At 44.8% G+C, this 21,050-nt stretch overlaps 1 protein-coding gene across 1 annotated transcript; it reads right to left on the bottom strand.

The window, feature by feature from the left end:
- Nucleotides 1-7,090: 7,090 nt before the first annotated feature.
- On the bottom strand, nucleotides 7,091-18,971 carry lpar2b (lysophosphatidic acid receptor 2b). Its single transcript, XM_079999899.1, has 5 exons — nucleotides 18,721-18,971; nucleotides 12,856-13,309; nucleotides 12,187-12,681; nucleotides 10,528-10,784; nucleotides 7,091-7,835 (listed from the first exon to the last, which is right to left on the bottom strand). The coding sequence occupies exons 2-5, from the start codon at nucleotides 13,109-13,111 to the stop codon at nucleotides 7,731-7,733; spliced, it is 1,113 nt and encodes a 370-aa protein (XP_079856025.1). The 5' UTR covers nucleotides 13,112-13,309; nucleotides 18,721-18,971; the 3' UTR covers nucleotides 7,091-7,730.
- Between the last annotated feature and the right edge of the window lie 2,079 nt (nucleotides 18,972-21,050).

Genomic DNA, 21,050 nt, shown 5'->3' with positions numbered 1-21,050 from the left:
ACTTTTAAACTATTTGAAGGTTTACTCCACCCGAATAATACTTTCTGGCCAGGTACTAGTATTTGGGTGGAATAAACCTTTAAAACTATTTAAAGGTTTACTCCACCCAAATACTACTTTCTGTCTAGAGGTCTATTCAACCCAAATACTACTTCCTGTCCAAGTACTTATACGTATACTTATAGTGGAATAAACCTTTAAAATGATAAATACTTGGACAGGAAGTAGTATTTGGGTTGAATAGACCTCTAGACAGAAAGTAGTATTTGGGTGGAATAAACCTTTAGACAGAAAGTAGTATTTGGTTGGAATAAACCTTGAGACAGAAAGTAGAAGCTGGGTGGAATAAACCTCAAATTTGTTTAGAATAAACTATTTAAGGGTTTACTCCACCCAAATACTACTTTCTGGCCAAGTACTAGTATTTGGGTGGAATAAACCTTTAAAACTATAAGTACTTAAACAGGAAGTAGTATTTGGGCGGAATAAACCTTGTATTTGTTTAGAAAAGACCTTTAAAACTATTTAAAGATTTACTCCACCCAAATAATACTTTCTGGCCAAGTACTAGTATTTGGTTGAAATAAACCTTTAAAACTATAAGTACTTGGACAGAAAGTAATATTTGGGTGGAATAAACCTTTAGACAGAAAGTAGTATTTTGGTGGAATAAACCTATAGACCAGTGATTCCCAACATATGAGCCGCGTCCCACTGGTGGGAAATCATGGCCAAAACACATATATTTATTGAAAAAAAAGATTAATTACAGAAATGTTTTTAAATTTCTTTTAATAATTTTGTGGTATTTTTTCTTTTAAACCTTCAAAAATACATCATAACGGATAGATAGAAACTGATGGTCGGCCCTATGACATTGGTTGATCGATTAACCAAGCCGGACCACGATCGACATGCACTTGTACATTTTTGAACTTGAGATGATAATCAAAATGGATCAGACAGGTGGGACAGTCACGCCTGTCTGACAAAAAAGACAGGTTCGGAGAAAGTAAAGCGCTGAATATTTATCATTGCGTATTTTTTGGACGGGCACGGAAGACGAACCGCGGAAGCGTCCTATCAGGTCGCCCGACTCAAAGCCAAGCCTGGTAAAGCCACATACAATCGGGGAGAATTGAATTCTTCCTGCCACAAAAGAGATGGTGGGGGTGATGTTGGGAGAGAAGGCCTGCGAGCCAATCAATCTCCGAACATGTTTGTAGTTTCAAACGGGATCAATGGGTCCAAATGTGTGGGAGTGAGCGCTGGTGGGGCCCATGCGATGCTGGGCCGGCACGGTGGAGGCGTCGCCCGGGTGAACGCTGTGGCTCCACTCGTAGCATCTGTCCACTGCAGTATACACAGAGCAGCACTGGCTGTAAATAAAATGCTGCAGATCTAACGACTATTCTAGATGAGACGGTTGGAACAGTCAACTTCATCAAAAGCCGCCCGCTGCAATCACCTTTATTTTCCGTTTTATGTGACGAGATGGGCAGTGACCATAAACAGCTTCTGCTACACACCGAAGTCCTCTCGAGGGGGAAGGTACTGATGCAACGTTTTGAATCGCGTGATGAGGTGGGGCGGACATTTTCAGCCACTTAAATGGACTCAACCTCCATGGTCACCACTCAAGCGGGTGACCATGTTCAATGTCCAGAATAAAATAGAAGTGACCATAAGAAAAATGGATTTGTGGGCCAGGCGAGTCGAGTGGTCAAACTTTGACTCGTTTGAGAATCGGTCAGATTTCTTGACCAAGGAAGAACTGCGGCTTCCCGTCACCGTGATCAGTCGTGCCAAAGAGCGCCTGCGTGGTTTGAGGACCGAGCTGTGCGAATTCTTCCCCATCCCAGATGTGCAGTGCAGCTGGATCTGAAACCTCCTTCGCCAGCCACGGCGACCACACCCTCGCAGGCCTGAGCGTAAAAGAGAAGGAGGCTCTTGTGGATCTCTCCTGCGACAGCGCGTTGAAACTGTCTTTCTCACAGAAGTACCTGATAAGTACCCGCTTCATGTCGCTTCTGAGTATCCCGATCTGCCCGACAGAGCCTTGCGATTCCTGATGCCTTTCCCGACGACGTATCTCTGTGAGACTGTGGCTTTTCGGCGCTTGTGGCATTGAAGACGACATACAGGAATAAATTGAACGTTGATCCAGATCTTCGCCTGAGACTGTCGTCCCTGGAGCCAGACATGGAGCGTCTGGCGTCTGCCATGCAACATCAGCCTTCTCAGGAGGTGAGTTCATATTAATGTGCTCCTGTTATTGTTGCTTCTATCAGCTCCGGCGTGAGTCGTTAGGCGACATTCAAAACACTGCACGGGTGGGCTGGTTTGCTCCACACAAATACTACTTTCTGGCCAAGTACCAGTATTTGGGTGGAATAAACCTTTAAAACTACAAGTACTTGGATAGAAAATTTTATTAGGGTGGAATAAACCTTTAAAAATAGAATTCGCTAGGTGGCGCTGTCGCGGAAAACCAGGGTCCTAAAAATGCTGTCCTATGACTGCGGCCTCCTCTTTTGCAGGAAGATGCTACCAGAGGTACCAGGGCCCCGTGGCCCCCTAGGGGTCCTCGAAAGAATTGCAGGGGGTCCGCAGCAAAATCATTTCGACCTTTTTTTTTTAAACCTCTTGATATTTATTATCGATTTTTATTTAACTTTTTTTTTAACTTTTTTTTTATGAATATTAAACATTCTTTATAATTGTTATAGTTTTTCAACAAAATATGTCAAGTCAAGTCAAACTTTATTTATAAAGCACATTTCATACCAGGGCAACACAATGCGCTTTACTGAGAAATACAATCAAAGAAAATGTCTGTGCAACCATAAGAACAGTCAGTGCAGAATAAACAAATCTCCCAGCTTCCAGAGCACACACACAGATCTCACAACATACAACACACACACACACACACACGCACACGCACACGCACGCACGCACACACACACACACACACACACACACACTCAACAGAGTCATAGACTGTAGTGAACAGCAAGGTTTTTAACCTGCTTTTAAAGGTGTTGAGTGTGGGGGCCTCTCTCAGGTCCCCAGGCGGGATGTTCCATCTACGTGGGGCATAGATACAGAAGGCAGCCTCCCCTGCTTTGGAGTTGGTACGAGGGATAGTTAAAAGACAACTGCCTGGTGACCTGAGAGTTCTTGCTGGTTCATGAGAAATTAGCATTTATTTTGCTGAGGTGCAATGCCATTTTTAGCTTTATATACAAGTAGTAGAATCTCAAAATCAATCCTGGTTTTAATGCAGAGCCAATGTAAAGATAGAACAGGTGAAATGTGTTCAAACTTCCCAGTGAACGCCTGCAGCCTCATTTTGTATTAACTGTAGCCGCTGCACAGCTTATTTTGGGCCATTACATTAGTCTAATCTACTCGTTGAATGCATGGAGTCTGCTTTTGACAATTTGAAATGTTTTTTAGGTGGTAAAAGCTGATTTTGCTAAGATAAGTGATTGATAAGGCTCTTAAAATTTAGATCGCTGCCTATGATTACACCCAGATTTCTGGCTTCATTCTTGCTCTCCAGGGACAGCGAACTCAAATAAGCTGCAATTTTCTGTCTCTGAGCATTTGCACCAAAGATGAGTATTTCTGTTTTTTCTTTGTTCAGTTGTAAGATGGTTTGTGACATCCATGCATTAATATCATTAATACACTGAGTGCTCATGTGCTAGGCAGTTAAAACAGTTTTAGAAAATGTAGTAGGGAGAGGGTCCAAGCAGCAGGTGGAGGTCCTGAGTTGACCAACAATATCGTCCAGTTTTTTTTTTACGCTTAAAGGGACAAAGTGAGACATGGGGTTGGGGTTGTAGATGGTGGATTAATTAGTCGGTCAACAGTGGAGAAGAGCACTTTACTATTGTTTATATTTTTTGAACCTGGCCTGTTTAATTTCTATGTTGTACTGATTAAGTCTATCCTTGTGAATCTTATGATGAACCTGAAGTTTTCATGAATCAGTCAATATGAATATTAAAATAACCTGAAATAATTACACATTCATAATCGGTGGAGACCTTGGACAGTAGCTCAGAGAATTAATCAAGAAAGCCACAATTAGATTTTGGTGGCCGATAGACAGTTTGCACTGCAGTTTATAGATATAGCAAGGTGTTCAAAAGACGTGACTTCTCAGAGGGGATTTTCCTTGCAGCTATAGATATCAGAGAAGACAGCAGCTATTCCACCGCCTCTCTCATGGCTCTAGTGGTTTGGATGAATTTGAAATTAGGAGGTGCTGTCTCAATGAGTGCAACTTTGCCATTTCTGTCCAGCCAGGTCTCAGTCAGTAGAGGGAAATCCAGGTTATGGTTACTTATAAGGTCATTAACAATAAATGACTTATTCGTTAGTGACCTGACGTATAATAAAGCCATTTTTATTGTTCTGGGTGCATGGCTTTCGTGGGGGGACTGATAGTTGAAGTCCGAACCGGTAATAGATCGTTTAGATTCCTGTATGTTACAGGGAAGTTACGTGATGTGGGTCTATTGTTTATAATTACAGGTATTTGTAAAGCAGAGTGACAGTCATTGATGTCGGTTGAGTGGATCGGACTCAACAAACATCAGTAGTAGTAGTAGTAGTACAGCCTCCTCAACATCACCAGTGATTAGATTTGATAGATACTTTATTGATCAGGTGTTACAGCAGCACACATCACAGCAAACATACAATAATAACAAAAATAATTCATTCAAATAAGTAATTCAAAAATAAGTCATTAAAAAAATAGCAAAATGCACATTTCCACTTCAAGAGCGGTACTTCATATGTATCAAAGGTATTATCATATGGAAGAAAAGTCAATCGTCAGCCTCTTACTGAACCCATGAAAACCAAGCATTAGTCGCCATGGTAACCTAGCTGGTATCACACTTCTATCTGGCTGCCAGGAACAGTTGTCTCGCAGAAGTTAAGCAGACTAGTGCCCAGGCTCACAGCGTAAACAGGAATAACTCTCTTGGGGCGTAACCCTGACAACAGAACGTAAACATGGAACTATGCAAATGTGGTTGAGACCAAACCTTTTGGCTATTATACGACAATTAAAGGCCTCTGCCATGGCTGCAGTACCGCTGAGCACCGGCAGGGCGCGCCCCAGCTTCAGTGGCCATGACTTTGTAGACCATTTATAAAAAAAACAAAAAACAAAACAAAACAAAAAAAACCTCAAGAATGCTGCCAAACCAGTGTGTTAACATCTAGGTCTCCTCCTCAGCCGGGAAGCAAAACACGATGGTCCTTCTGGACCCTCCGGCGACACAAAAGCGCGGGCTGCTTCCAGGAGCCAGGAAGATGAATAAGGTGCGTGGGTTTCGGGGTTGACCTCTGTGACTTTAAATACATTACATACAGTATGTTAATCGGTCTCTCCCTCCAATTTCTAGTGATAAATACACAAGTCGCTTTGGCAGAGACCCATTTATGTGTGTGCTTTGGTTCTGGAAATATTATGTTCTGACATAAGGGTAAATGTCAGTATAAGGGGCCTTCGGCATCCACAATGTATTCACCACATTTTTGGTGAAGGTTGATCTCTCTTCAAAAGTTTTCTTTTGAAGTGGATAAACATGAAGTTGATAAACTGAAAGGGAAATTAAAAGAAATATATATATATTTTCAAATTTCCCTTTCAGGGAATGTGAAGCTGGTGCGAGCCGCCACATTTGGGGGAGCGCTCGCATTGACCGTGAACGTCGCGCAGCATTTTCATGTTAAAAGACGTCTTGTTTGGGTGAAAAAACGCCGCAGAAAATCTTGCAACCGTCTTGTGTGAAACCTCGACCCTTTTTTTTCTGCCGTTCTTTCCCCATTTTTCGTACATTTCGTATATTTTAGCTATTTCTCTGCGCAGGGGAATGCCAGCGAGCCTCAAAAAATGGCGCCTGGAGTCCATACCAACCGCCAAACTTCACATTCCCATTTGTTTGTATGTTATTTGGACATGTACCGGGCACTGGACAGTGAGCTTTAATTAAGTGAGTGAAATTAAGAAAACCAACACAAGACGTTCCTCACTTGGAAGTGTTTCGATAACAAAGGTTGTGTCTCGCAATAATATTGAACACTTTCACGCACGAGTCTCTCAAATACTGCGGGTGGATCCGTCCATATCGCGGTGCTGTAAAGGCATAAGCTGCTCATTTTCATGGAAGGGCATCCGACGGGAGGCGCGTCCTCAGGTTTCTTTGGAAGGAACGAGGAGGACGGGACCTGCAGCGGGCTGAGGAGGTCGCTGCGCGTCAAGAAACCCAAGAAGAAGAATCACAGGAAGGGGGTGAGCCCTTCCAGATGAGGTTCCCATTATCCGGAGACAGGAGGGAGTCAGTAACAAAAAACAAAAAAAAAAAAGATTCTCTCTTGGCAGCCAGGGGGGAAGGAGTCGGCGTTTCTTAAGTATCCCCCAGCGAGCGGGAGGAGAAAGGCCGGAGGGGCTCGGAAAAGTAGGCACTCGGATAAAAAGGAGATTTTTCTCTTCTTTCTCCCAGCAACGTAGAGCGGAGCAGACGTGGCCACGAGGGTTCCGCCCGGCTGACCTAACCCTCACGGGCTGACCTCACATTTAAAACACATGGACGCGATGCAGCCGCTCTCCTGCCTCCTTCCCAATGCTGAATGTTGAAAGGGGCGAGGGGAGGAGGGGAGGGGACCCAGCAGCTGCACGATACACAGCTCATCAGAACCAGAGAAATATTTAATGACGCATCAGTTTTCATTGGTTTTGTGGACGGATTACATCAGTCAAAGCTGTAGAACCTGCAACAGCACAAATCTCTATATAAACATTGTGAACAGGGATTCGGCTTTGCATACAAACAAACACGTGCAAACGCCGAATCAGACATTCATGCAATTTCTTCCCTTCTTCTTTTTACACATATAGCTTGGGATGGACTGATAACACTTTCTCTTTAGAGATACCAGCAGTAGTACCGAGTATCATATTGAGTATATGAGCGGTTTGTAGTTCATTTGATAGGTTGGAATTGTGAGAACATAATTATTCACATAAAAATCCACAATTCTACATTAGAAATATCTATTTGGCAGCGCCGGCAGTCATGTTGCTGTTTCTTGAAATCAATACCTGATATCGAAGCTACACGGGGGCGGGCGGATCACTACACGCAGGATAACACACAATACAAAACATTCCCTCTCAAAACACCGACCGTAGGGACCGACACAAAGTGCAAAACCGTACCTCATTAAAAATTTAATTTTCTCTCTTTGAAACGCGATTGTCTCGTATATGATCCACCCCCTCCATCACGTCACACGTTCGGGTGGCAGTCACAATTCTACGCGACGTCTTAACCGAACACATCCGCCTCCATGTCGCTGTAAATAAAAAATGGCCCAAAATGTTAATGTCGCGTCAGAAAAAAAGATAAATCACGATCATTCAGAGAACCTTAAAAAATATATTACGCATGTTTGTGAAGAATAAAAAGCACAACAACAAAATGTATCTTAAAATCAAATCAAGATCATTTAACAGCGTGATGTCATGTTTTTGGTCCAAAATGCTTTGGAGTTTTTTTTTTTGTTTTTGTTTTCTGTTTTTTTTTGCTCTCTCTCAATAGATTTTTTTCACGGCAGAACTCAAAAAGACTTCATCAATGTCAGGAGGACGAGACATGTTGCGGGGAAAAATGCGGCGTTTCCCCAATTTTGGGGGGATTTCAGTTGCAGCTCTCTGAAGAGGCCGGGACCTCCGAGGATCCATCCAGAGCGAGAGATGCTCCATTGCCCGGCAGATCCAGCTCTGCACTACGACTCTTACACTGCTACAGACAAAGAATAGTCAAAGAAATGAGGTGATAAACGGGGAATGAGACGACACGAAAGGGGGGGAGAGAGAGAGAGAGAGAGAGAGAGAGAGAGAGAGAGAGAGAGAGCAGTGGGATATTAAAAAGGAGTTGAAGGGAAAGAAAAGAGAAAATGGTTTAGTCAATCGAGAGGAAAATAGGTAGAAAAACCCCCCCAAAAAAATAAAAATAACCACGTATTTCTTTCAATCATATTGCATAACCTGTAGTTTGACGTTTTGCAGTTTTTCTTTCACAGGTGAACACTCGCCACACGCTGCACAGAGCACACATGGCAGACAGACAAGGAGCAGACAGAACCAAACAAACAGACCGGCAGATGTGGAATTGAATTGGTTTTTTTTGTTTTTTTTGTTGTTGTTGTTTTTTTATTCATTTCATTCATTCATTTCATATAAAAATAAAACAATAATATAATGAAATAGTTCAAAAACGTACAATATCAACAGTGAGTCTTTTATGTGGATATCAACAGATGTATGGATTTAAAATTTCAAAAAGAAGAATATAGTTGGCTTAGTTTTTATCCCTTTAATAGATTACTGAATTAACCTCCCCCCCCCGCTCCCCCAAAAAGTATTGGTTGTCATAGTCATGATTTACTACTATGTACCATTACCAAAATGTACAAATGGGCTGATGATGAAAATAGTTCCTGGGTCACATAGCATGATAACTCACAGTGGGACCCCCTGCCCGCACCGTGCCTCCTGTGTTGTTGTAATGATTTTGACAGGATGAGTAAATATTTAAAACTACTTTGCGACGCTGCACGCGCACATTCCTGCAGCGGCACCTCGCTGCTGCCGAGACGCAGGTCGGAGCAGGGTGCGTGCGTCTGGGTCCTTGCGCACGTCCCCGCGAGGGCCGGCATGGGTAGGAGCGCACGCACGCCTGCGATGCACACGCACGTGCCAAAACAAACAGTCGGGGGGGAAGGAAAAAAAAAAAAAAAGGTGAAAAACAACCCGCTCCAAGCGGCGGACATCTGGGGCGCTTTGGAAATGTGCACGGTGTGACACAAACAAGGCGACAGCACAACAAATATACAAGCATGTCAATAGATACAGACTAAACACACGCACAGTCCCGGTATTTTTGGCAATACTGACAACGCCGCCAGAAATGAGGCGGGGGTTGATTTTTGGAGGAACTACTGAACATTAACTCGGGAGGTTTGAGAGTCTGTAACATGGCAACTCCAGATAAAGCACACGGAGATGTGGATTGCAACTTTTTCGGTATTTCTATTTGACACAGTTCCAAAAAGTCAGAGGGATGCGGCGGCGCTGGTCCCTGATATCAGTGTGATTATCTGCATGACACAGAAGTACAGTATGTTAAATCTCTAATGGCAAAACAATACATTACAACAGTAACGTTGTAGCTTGTACAATCCACGTCTGCGCTGCTCAGTTAGAGGTCGGCGTTGGATTCCGAGAGGCAGCGGAAAAGTGTCGATTGATGCAACTCATACACGAAATGATGGAATCTTAGCTCGATGAACTAAACTGTCTTAAAAAAAACATTTACGTTATAAAGATTTAAGATTTTGTTGTTTGAGCTGGTGATGCAGAAAGGGAACTGTGTCCTGTGTGTGTGTTTTTTTTTTTAATTGAACACTGGTTCGAGCACAGAACATAGAAGGTTTCGATTTAAGGTTTGTTGGACGCTGCCACCAGTCACCGTTTAACTGTCCCCGCATGTTAGGGCTGAACGATTAATCGAATTCAAACCGACATTGCAATTTAACAGAACGCAATTTTCAAATCGCAAAGCCTGGATTTAGAAAAAAAAAGATGATGTGTTTTTTTGGGACTCGGTGGGAGCCCGGAACCACCTGTAGAGTCCGGAAGGAAGCGCCTTCCAGAATAACGCGTGTTTTTATTTATTTTTTAACCTTTTTAATCATTTAATGGGCATACGGCTGACTCCGGGCACACGAAGCGACACTCTGCATATGTGGACGTATGCGCGCAACATTTTTATAAAAAATAACACATTTCTGCTGGAACACCGTGTATTTCTCGTATGTTCATTTTCGGATTCCAACAAATACAAGACTTGAAATTAAATCAATGAGTCAATTTTCTACTGTGATTAAAGGTTTTTCTTTTTACACTTCAATAGTTAAACGCCTGGGCGACAGGGAAGAGCAGTTTATATGTTGACTGTATCCATTTTTGTGTTGGTCATACTATAGAAGGATTTATTGCTTGTGTGAATAATACAGAAGATAAAGAACTTAAAAAAAAATTCCATACTAACTTGCAATCACGATATTGGTCTAAAAAGAATCTCAATTAGATTATTCTCCCAAATCGTTCAGCCCTACCGCACGTTAATTTAACTTCTGTCGGGCCCCGACGCCGAGACTTTCGGGAGGTGAGCTCATCATGCGTGTTGCTATGAACAAGGATGTTATGCACGTGTGAGAACATTGTTTCGTCATTGAAAGTGTTGGTGCGTTGCACCATCTTATCAATCCCCATCACCGTCAGGTCCTGGCCTGTGGTTCTGACCACACCTCTGCGTACAGGACCTATTGCGGCTTCCTCCATTTCTACGGCAAATCCTAAATGTGGCCGTCGGACTTTGTGGCCTTGCGGTCGTCGCCATCGTGGTGGCTTCCGTTGCTCTCGGACAGTACCTCTTGCTCCAGGGTGTTAAAGCGTACTCCGGACTCCCCCTGTCGGTCTCCGCCCCGCCAGCAGAAGCAGAGAATCCTCCTGAAGGTCCTCCTCATGTCCTTGTCCCTGAAGGAGTAGATGATGGGGTTGACGAAGGAGTTGCACTCGGCCAGGACCAGGCAGTACTTCTCGTAGCGCAGCACCTGGCACTTGTCGCAGCCCAGGCCGTCCAGGAGCAGCACCACCAGGCCGGGCGTCCAGCAGATCACGAAACAACCTGGGGGGGCGTCGAGGGGGGGACGGAGGGAGGGAGTGAGTGAGAGTATAAAGACACCGGGACAACAATAATGGTTAAAAAATAAATAATAATAAAATAAATAAAAAATCGAAAGTGCTGATTACAGGACTTGAGGACTAGGAGACTTGCCAAAAGGAGCAGGAGGAAGACTGAAAAGTTAGATGTTAAGTGCGTGGAGGAATGGGGAGGGAGAGGAAAGGACCAGTGTAAATTCCTCTGCTCCCTTGCATACAGAGCAGGGAACACACGTGAACAAAGACACAAACACACACATACCATGTCAGCTGGTCTGCAAGATCAGATTTCATTATCATAATACCAAAGTGGACAGCCCAGGAATTCAAACTGTACACACACACACACACACACACACACACACACACACACACACACACACACACACACACACACACACACACACACACACACACACACACACAGGGTTCCGACTTATGCACCATTATAAAGTAGAAACAGAAATGTGAAAATACAAGGATGTGGGATGGTACATGTGCACACACACACACACACACACACGCACAGCTGTGTCATTCACATGGGAGGAGAAACGAGGGAATGTTTTGTGTCATGGAGCCTGAGCTATGCTGTTCTGCCTAGGCACGTTCAGAGTCACACACGCACGCACGCACCCACGCACGCACACACACACATACACACTCACACACACACACACACCCCTTGGTCTGTGAGAGAGGGAAGTGAAATACCTCACCAGTGGAATTTTCATCAAAAGTTAAAATGCTCGAGCCGAATGGAGTGCAAAGAGGAGTAATGAGAGTAGATCAACAGAAAGGAGAATAAAATGCCAGGGAGGGAGGGACGGAGGGAGGGAGAGAGGGAGGGTGAGGGAGTGAATGTGAAGTTCATGGCATCTGGTTTATCAAGTTTAGGCAAGCGCTAACACGCAGGTCCCCTTCCAAGTGGAACGGGCTCCGAGGACCAAGATCCTCTCTTTTTTGGGCCCTTGCAGCTGAAGCTCCCATCATGACTGTGTAGTGTATGGATGTGCGTGTGTTTAAAGATGAATGCGTCCCCCGTCACCTCATACACCTCAGGTGTGTGGTACCTGTGCCCTGCGATGGCACAACTATTACATGATCTTATCAGCTCAATAGTTGAGCTAAGGTGATCATTTTGTAAAATTGGTGAGTTTTTCACAGATTCAGTCAGTTGCGTTGAGCCAAATTAAGTGTGGATGTGTATTATTATTACAATATTATAATGTTGTACCATTATTGTGGCATAAAATTAAGAGAAGAGACAATGAAATTGTAAATTGAAATGATTTATAGGACAATTAATTGTCAACTAATATTTCCTGATGTTGCCTCTTCAATTGAGTGATTTGGGAGATTCTCACCCAGGATCAAGGAGACGGTCTTCATCAGGTTGACCACCGTCTCCTTGTGTCTCATCTGGGTGGTGTGCTGCGACATCCTCTGGCTCTTGTGCCTGACATAGAGGAAGATGCGGGTGTAGACAGCCAGCATGACGGTGAAGGTCAGCAGGTTGAGCACGGCCCAGAACACCAGGTAGCTGCGGCTGTACATGGGGGCCATGGTGGAGCAGTTATCCAGGTCGCAAAGGCAATGCCAGCCCATGGTGGGAACCAGGCCCATGATGACGGCCACCACCCAGATTCCCAGAATGAGCAGCACCACGCGCTGGTTGGTCATCTTGCTGTGGAGCTGCATGGTGAAGATGGTCTGGTGGCGCTCCACCGCGATGGCCAGCAGGTTGACCACCGAGGCCGTGAGGCTGGTGTCGATCAGCCCCTGGCGAACAAACCACTGGTACTTGGACAGTTTGATGGTCCAGGGCCCCGTGTGGAACATCATGTGGAGGTAGGAGATTCCTGGGGGAGAGGCGAGACATTTCATTTCTACTCAGCATGAATGTGACATCAAAAACGCAACATTAAAACTCAAAAGCGCTTCTAATGTTAAGTCAAATGAGTGAACAACATAGTGAATCACGCATCCTGACTGCACTGCGGCACGACGGTCACGGGCGGTATTAATCCCCGCACCTGAGAAGAGGTCGGCGGCAGCCAGGTTTCCGAGCAGGTAGTAGATGGGGAAGTGGAAGCGTCTGTTGATGAAGATGGCCACCATGACGAGCATGTTGGAGAAGATGACGATGAAGCAGACCAGCATCCCCAGGGTGACGATCACGTAGTCCCTGGTGCGCCAGTGGTTGCTGATGTTCTTCCCGCTCGCGTTGTAGAAGAACTTGACCGAGCGGTTGTAGAAGCAACCGGCCGTGTCGTCAGTCATCGTATCCATGGCGACCTGCAGGCGGTCGGTCAGTCGAGCTGAGGGCAGTGTAGGTCGCAGCGGGCGCTTCGGGGCTCAGGGCGTGGAGGAGCTGGTTTTTAGGGCAGCATTCAGACCGGTCCTACTGGCATGACATCATGGGAGGCCGGTGGGAGGAGTCCAGTTGATGTTTGGAGCCCGTTCGTCTTGTATTGTTTAATACTTAATCTGCGAAAATAAGTAATAACAAATTTATATTAGACGCTTGAAGCTAAATAACCAAGGGTTTTATATAATGTTAGTAGCTGATTGTTGAATAATCCTTCAACTATAAGATAGATAAAATGGAATGGCAGCAAGTTTGATTCCATATATATATATACACGCACGCACGCACGCACGCACGCACGCACGCACGCACGCACGCGCACACACACACACACACACACACACACACACACACACAACACACACACAAATAATACCGTTTTCATACCAAAATTAGCGAGTTGACCGGGGTTCACCAAAAAACAGGTGATTGACATTGTCAGGAGAAAATGCAGTTTTTTTCTGGTGCGTCACATTTGACATCACAAACGCACCAGAAAAGGGCCATGTCATGGTTCCAGTGTGTTTGGGGAACAAAACAGCAGAGGAGACAACAGCTTGAACAAAGTATGACATAAAACTGTAAAATTTGAAAAAAGTATTTCGAGCGGTTCAAAAGAATCGGATCGTTCATGAACGAGCCAACACAACAGTAGAAGCAGCATGGAGCACCGGTGCTTCAGTGGCGAGGAGCGGGGAGCGGCGGGGAGCGTGCTCTCCACTCCGCTGAGCTCTCCATGGTGCGATCCCCACACTCACGAGCCGATTAAAACGCGGATCTATTGCCGGGTTTTTCATTTCACGCTGGTGACAAAAGCCAGATGTTAGCGGGTATTACGGGGATTTTGGTGCTGTGGGGAAAGGGGCGTATCAGGAAGGAAGAATTTCCTTCACAGCCGTCACAATTATCACATAATTGCCCGATCGCAATGATCTGACCAGATTGTGATAATTTTCATAAAATCTTTAAAAAAAAACAATTTTATCTAAGTTGACGTGGAATTTTCAAACGATGTTAGAAATGTCACGAAATATAAAGTGTGAATTAGCCGATTTTTCATCATTTGGGCAGAGACAAATTAACTCTGACTAGACTGCTTGACTTAACTGTCCACCTAAATGATTATGTTTCAAACTTCAATGCCAATAAATGGCTCTTCTGCTACAGATAGTCACATATTACATCGGTAGGCCAATAACATCAGCCAATATTTGGGTTCTGAAGAACCTTCTGTAGCCGTTTAAAGTTCACTGATAAAGTGCTGATTAAGGTTTTATCCTACCAATGGTTGTACCAGGCACGAACAGATTTAGAAACCCGGGTAAGTAAAGTTCCAAATGTTCTGACTTTCCATTGCTTAACTAAATCTCCAATGAAGCCACTATTCGTCTCTGGACATTTAATTTCCGAGGAGATTAAATATAATCCTGGAGAATATTAAATAACCATTAAAGGATTGTCAGTGCGGTTAGTAATCTAGCGGCAAGTGCGGAGAAACAGACATGGAGGAAGCCCAAGCTCATCTGGCCACGCCCCAGCAGGGCTCCTACATTACCCATAATGCAATCACTTAAATCCATCGTCAACCAAAAGTCTCTTGGGCTTAACGGCCCTCGGATCGAAAGTTCCCTCTCGATGAAAATTCAAAGCCAACCGACTAAAATCCGGACACAGCCGGTGCTTTGCGGGCCAGGGTCGGCGCCACCTGCAGCCCACCATCCCACATTTGTTTTCCACGGATAACTCCTAAAAATCAGCCCAACAAAATGAGTCGTAATCCTCTATTTACAGTAAATATTCCGGAGGGATATTCCGAGGGCATTTTTTTTTTTTTTCAATCGACAGCTTTTCTGCGAACGCACACGTTCCCTTCCCACTCCGGGAACCGCACGCACGGTAACCCCGCGGGAAGCTGCGTTTGCCCTCGACAATGGAAAGAACTGAGCGGCCTCCTATAGCGGCGACACCTCGCAATTACACAATCCAGCTATGTAACCCAATCGCAATCCAAACACACACACACACGCACACACAGACACAGAGTCGAGCTAAGGGCGTGGGGAACGCCGGATCAGAAAAGGGAAGACATTGAGTGAGACAAAATGAAGGACAGATAAGAAAGAATAGTAAAGCGTTTGATTGAAGCGCGGATGTCAAATATTTATGGAAGATTCCAATCAGAAAAAGAAAAACGTATGAAAGAGATAAAGGACAAAGGCGCGAGCGGAGTGTTATGAGAGGGTGTGTGTGTGTGTGTGTGTGTGTGTGCGTGTGCGTGTGCAAGAGAGAAGTTCATGGTTTTTTTTGCGAGTTTGTTTGTGGAAGAGGCGTGCGCTTCGTGGTGTAATGAGTTTCTCTGGCCTGGAAATCAGCTTTGGAGCAAAGTCCTAAGGTCACACTTCCAACAATCAGGAAATTTCTCTTCCTTCTCGTCACTGCAACGTCTGATTTTCAAGCAGCAACCTTCCAGCTCTGCATCTCGCAGATACACCGAAGAACTGGCATCGGTGGAGCAGTGTAAAAAGCGGCATCAATCCCGTCAAGCGGCATCAATCTGAGATTGACGTACGGACACAAAAAAAAATAAAAAATGTAATAAATCTCTTGAGTCTGTGTTATCAAAGTAGCAGCGATCCATTCCCCAGCGTGTTTGGAGGATGAGCGAAAACACGCGATAAAACGTTCCGGCGGCAAGAACACACTTAAATGCGGCGGAACGCCAGAAGGTCGACTCCGGGGCCGTCGAAACGTCCTTGGTGGACTTTGACGGCGACAAAGGGCCCAATTGAACACAAACAAAAGCCACAGGGACACAAAAAGCGGGGAAGTGCTCAAGGTCACAAAACCAGAAACCTGCCAGTTTCTGTTATATATTCCCATAGCCCCTCAACAGAGCATCCCCCGACATAAAATTCATCTGTCAAAGCTCCAGTATTGACTTTCTCGCCAGTCAGGGCTTTGACTTTAACAAGGTATTTTGTCACGGGATCCCATACCTGAATCAGGAAGATTCAGGTATGGGATCCCTTCACCTTTCACCTGCCAGTGAAACCTGACGTGCAACACCGCGGCACCGTACGATCCGATCAGCGATGCGGGACCAGTGCTCACGGGTAGCTCGGGCTGGAAAGAAGACGCCATCTATTCCCACTGAACTCCATAATAATAGATACAGTATTATAGCTGTCATATTAACACATGTTTAAATGCCCTTCACAAGATGGCTTCATGAATACATACGCGCATGTACACAGATGTATTTGGTACACTTCACTCCCATAGAACATACGGGTTGTTTTGCGGCCATCGTTCACCCGTCTCAGGTGCAGATGGGGAAATGAAACAAGTCGGAGGGAAAGCGCTCTGACGGGGCCCCTCGCTGTCGATCTGTCCGAACACGTGAGGAGGTTCCGCGGAGGGAGACCGGACCGGCGAGGTCTGCCGGAGCGTTCAGAGCGTCGAGCGCGGGAACTTAAAATCAAAGGGGAAACAAAAAAACAACAGTGCGCCGCATGAGATGTGGCTTGTGCTGTTCCTGTGCACACACACGCTTTGCAAGTGATCTTCCGTGCCGCGTTTGTGCATGAATCACACTTCCTTTGTGCGTGTGTGTAAACGGGCTCAGTTTTTCAAGATCTCTAAACACTGCTTTCAGCGCCAACCGGTCGTTACGAAAAGCCGCCACGCCCGTCCCTCGTCCCCCCCCCCCCCCCCCCCCCAAAAAAAAAGAGACGAGCCGCTTCTCGGCCTCGCCGCCTCGGGACACGTACGCGAGGCGGCTCTTAAAACCGTGACAGCGGGCATACCTGCTGCCGCCTTTCTCTGACTATGACCACCAGAGGTGAAGTAAAAAAACATTTTTTAAAAAACAAAAACGGGGAAGTTCTACTGGTAGAGGGCGCCGACAGAAGCGCTCCCTTATCGTGGCAGCTGCTCCAGCCGCCGGGGGAGGAGGGATGCCGAGCGAGAGAGAGCGGCTTCGCTCGGCCCGTGGTTTAAAATCAAACAGGAACCGGCGGAGTGGCTTCCTCTCGCCCTGAAACGCATGCACACACACACAGACACACACAGGGACAGACACACACAGGGACACACACACACAGACACACAGACACACACAGACACACACACATTTTGCTTCTGTTTGGGGAGTCATTTGCATAGCATGTGGCCCCTACAATCTTAAATATTTTTGAAACAAACTCTTTGGTACAAATCTGCGGAAGAACTGTTGAATATGTATCCAAAGAACTTCCAAGTCGCAATTTCTATCTAGATGTACTGACGTTATGCCCTTGAAAATGTTTAAGGAGTGAAATTGTAACATGTTAACGCTACTGCAGATGAAAATACACTTGGGGGGGGGGGGGGGGGTTCCGGGAATGGGGCACACTGTGACCACCGATAGCACACACCCACAAATTTCCAGACAAAAGGTATATTTTGAAATGGAATATACAAGGACAAGGAGTTTTACAAAACATGTTTCACGTTGCTTGTGGGTGGAGAATGTAGATATTAGCAACAATTACAATTAACCCACACACACACACAGACACACACAGACACACACACACACACACACACACACACACACACACACACCTTATTTATGTGTATGTATGTGTGCAACTGAAAATATTCTGAAATATATATATATATGAATAAAAAAAATCTACTGGAAGTGGAGTTCAGACGGTAATGAACTCCAGGCGCTTCCAGGCCCTTGAGACATGGCAGATGCCACTGGACAGAGACTTTAAAGTGGTAATCCATAACATTATTTTGTAAAAAAAAACAAACAAAAACAAACTTGTGATACTGTTTTTTAGCTGGCCCTTTATAGGAAGCAGCCGTTCAGTGTGTTTGCGTTATGCGTGTGCTTACTTGATATGCTGTTTGAATTCTTGGTGGCGGGGTCCGCCGTTCTCCGGCAAGAAGCGGATAATAGAATATCGCAACAGATCAATACATCGGAATGAGGCAAACTTTGGAGAAAAGAAAGCGAGCGTTTCAGAGGAAAAGACGAGGGGTAAACCCGGGTGTCGGAAAAACGAAACAGCCGCCTGTTCCGAATGGAATCCTGGGACTTGCAGTGTCTCCCACCCAGCACAGACAAACCTCACGGATTGCCACTTTAAAACGCGAACACCTCAGAAAGTCTGTGGGTTTCAGATCAGCATGTGGTCACCTCCATCCAATCCACAGCCAAGTAGAGAGGAAGGTTCAAGTTGGGGGGGGAATACAGCTCAGGGGAAAGAAAGAACATTGCTTGGTTGTAAATCTAGCAACGGAATCGGGTAAAGAGAGAAAGAAAGAGAAAAAGAAAGAGAAAGAAAGAAAGAAATGTGCGGGCAACTTTCTTTCTTTCTTTCTTTCTTTCTTTCTTTCTTTCTTTCTCTAGGACTCGTTCAACGAGTAAATCCAGATCCGTTGGCCCCGGACACACGCACCCCGACGGGCTCCAACAATAAGAGAAAGGCAGTAAAAAAACAAAAGGCGCGGAAAGGGGAAAGAAACGTGCGCTCACCAGCTTTTCATCAGTTCTGCTGGCGCTCCATTCCGGGTCTTCTTTCTTTTATCTCAACGGAGGTGTTGTTTTTTTATTTTTTATTTTTCGTTTGTTCCCCTTTTCGCTTTTTTTTTTTTTTATTTATTTTTTTCCTTTTTTGGATATTTTTTTGAATCTTTTTTTTTGTTTTTATTTCCCACCAGCGGAGCTCGTACCTGTGTGCGGTGAGCCTTGCTCTGCCCCGAGGGAGGAAGGGCGCGGCGGGCGGAGTGCTGCGTTCAGCCCCGGTAGGGTACTGGCTCCGCGGGAGCTGAGCGTCGCTCGGGCCCGCCCCCGACACGCCCCTCACCCGGAAGGAGGAGGAGCTGGAGGCGGCTGGCGAGGACTGGCTTGGCGGGTATCGGGTACAATAATCTTGTATTATATCGTATTAATAATAAATAATAATTATAATATTTTGTAGAAGTAGTACTATTATAATAATAATAATAATAATAATAATTATTATTATTATTATTATTATGATTATTATTATGATTATTATTATTATTGTTGTTGTTATTATTATTATAAGTAGTAGTAGTAGTAGTAGTAGTAGTAGTACTATAATAATCATATTTATGCAAACAATTTTGAATTTTACACTTCAACAATAAGGCCATGAAACGGATTGACATTTATTAACGTTCGTTATAACAACATCTCAAGGTCTCTCTCGAAGCCTAGATGTTCTGTTTGCGTATTGCTGCGTGTCCTGCTTCTTGAGAAGAGGATTTCATAAATAGGTTTATGTAGTGAACGGGCATTCTTTTGTTTTCTTAAAGGAGCATAAAGTATAGGCGCTGTTTGAAATAATTCGCATCTCGTACGACATACGACGTGAAGGCCCATGAGAGGATTCTGCACACAGAATCACCATTCAGTCAGATCCTTCTTTAAATAAGCCTGTGTTTAAAACTCTACCTATAATAAAAAACGAGCTCCACCAACAATGGCTTGTCTGACTCATCATTGTTCAGAAGCCGAGGGCACATGTTCCCTCCACCACCACCACCACCACCACCACACACCACTGCTTCTCTGTGGAATGAAAACGCATCATATTCAAACGTACAGATTTACACAACAAGATCAACGTGACCACAACAAGGGCCGTTTACTGTACACACGCAATGACGGCGTCGACGGTCTCCCAGGTCGCGAGGAGAGCATGGAGGCCCGGGCGTGTTTGCCTTTTCATTCGCTCGCAGTCATGTCGCAGTAATGTTTGTGGAGCATCGGCGGCACCCAAAGTGCAAACATTGTCTATAAATGAAGATGACAAAAGAGAAGGAGGGGATATCAGGTTAAAGGGAAACGACACGGGGAGAAGGAGGAGGAGGAGGAGGGGGCAACCGCAGGAGAGACGGAGGTGTGACCTACGACAGGCTAAGCGTGGGGAGGTTGGCGATGGGGGAAGACGGGCGCGTTGGCTCAAGATCTACAACCGACTTTCCCCCCACTCGGCGCCCTCGTGCATGTGTGCGTTGTGTATCTCGTCCGCGGGTTCGCCGGGTTCCAGCGGTCACAGTTTCCAGTTGTTGCATCAGGCCTCCTCATTTCGTGATTTCCGCTCGGGTCACAAACTGCTCCGAGGCTGCGGGCTCGCTATGGCAACTGGGATGCCGAGCTCAGCCTCGGCTGGATAGGGCGAAAAAAAAAGAAAAAAAAAAACACAAAAAGAAAACAAAAGAAGAAAATGGGCGGGAAAGGCGGTTCTGTTTTGGCTTTTAGCGTGCAGCGAGTCCTGTGAGAGTTTGGACCGCATAAGTGGCTGCAGAGAGCAGAATTTAACCCTCAAGCTGCCAATTTATAATGTTGCAATGATGTAGGTCCAGATGCATGAAGTGGATTTATGGTAAAGGGGGGTTTTGAAAAGTAACCACAGGGTTGTTATACAAAAATGTGCCGTTTTGTGTTCTGTAAAGCTGAATAAACAATAAAAACAAATAAAACTTTTTTTTATTTAGTTTAAATTATACATCTCATAACATTAAAAACACATGAATAGTTTTCTCCCTTTGTTTTGAAAGCGTTTTAAACACTTTTTTTGTGTGAAGCATCTTGCAAAAAAAAATGTCTAAATCAATCAGTGGGATCTTTCTAATTTTCCTCGCTATTGTGGCCAAAAAAGTCAAAATATATAAAAACATATTTATTTTAAACTTTTAAACTTACTTATTTTATTATTTCATACATTTAAAAATAAAAATGATTTTATTTTCTTAATATATATTCGCATATAATATTCTTAATATGTGTACATAGTTAAACACAAACAAAAAAAACAAATTTGGTCGTGTCCCCCG

This window comes from Zeus faber, assembly GCF_960531495.2.
Source record: "Zeus faber genome assembly, chromosome: 4".
In the NCBI taxonomy this organism is placed as follows: Eukaryota; Metazoa; Chordata; class Actinopteri; order Zeiformes; family Zeidae; genus Zeus; species Zeus faber.
The sequence above is the reverse complement of the archived record's forward strand: the minus strand, read 5'-3'. Positions and strand labels throughout refer to the sequence as shown.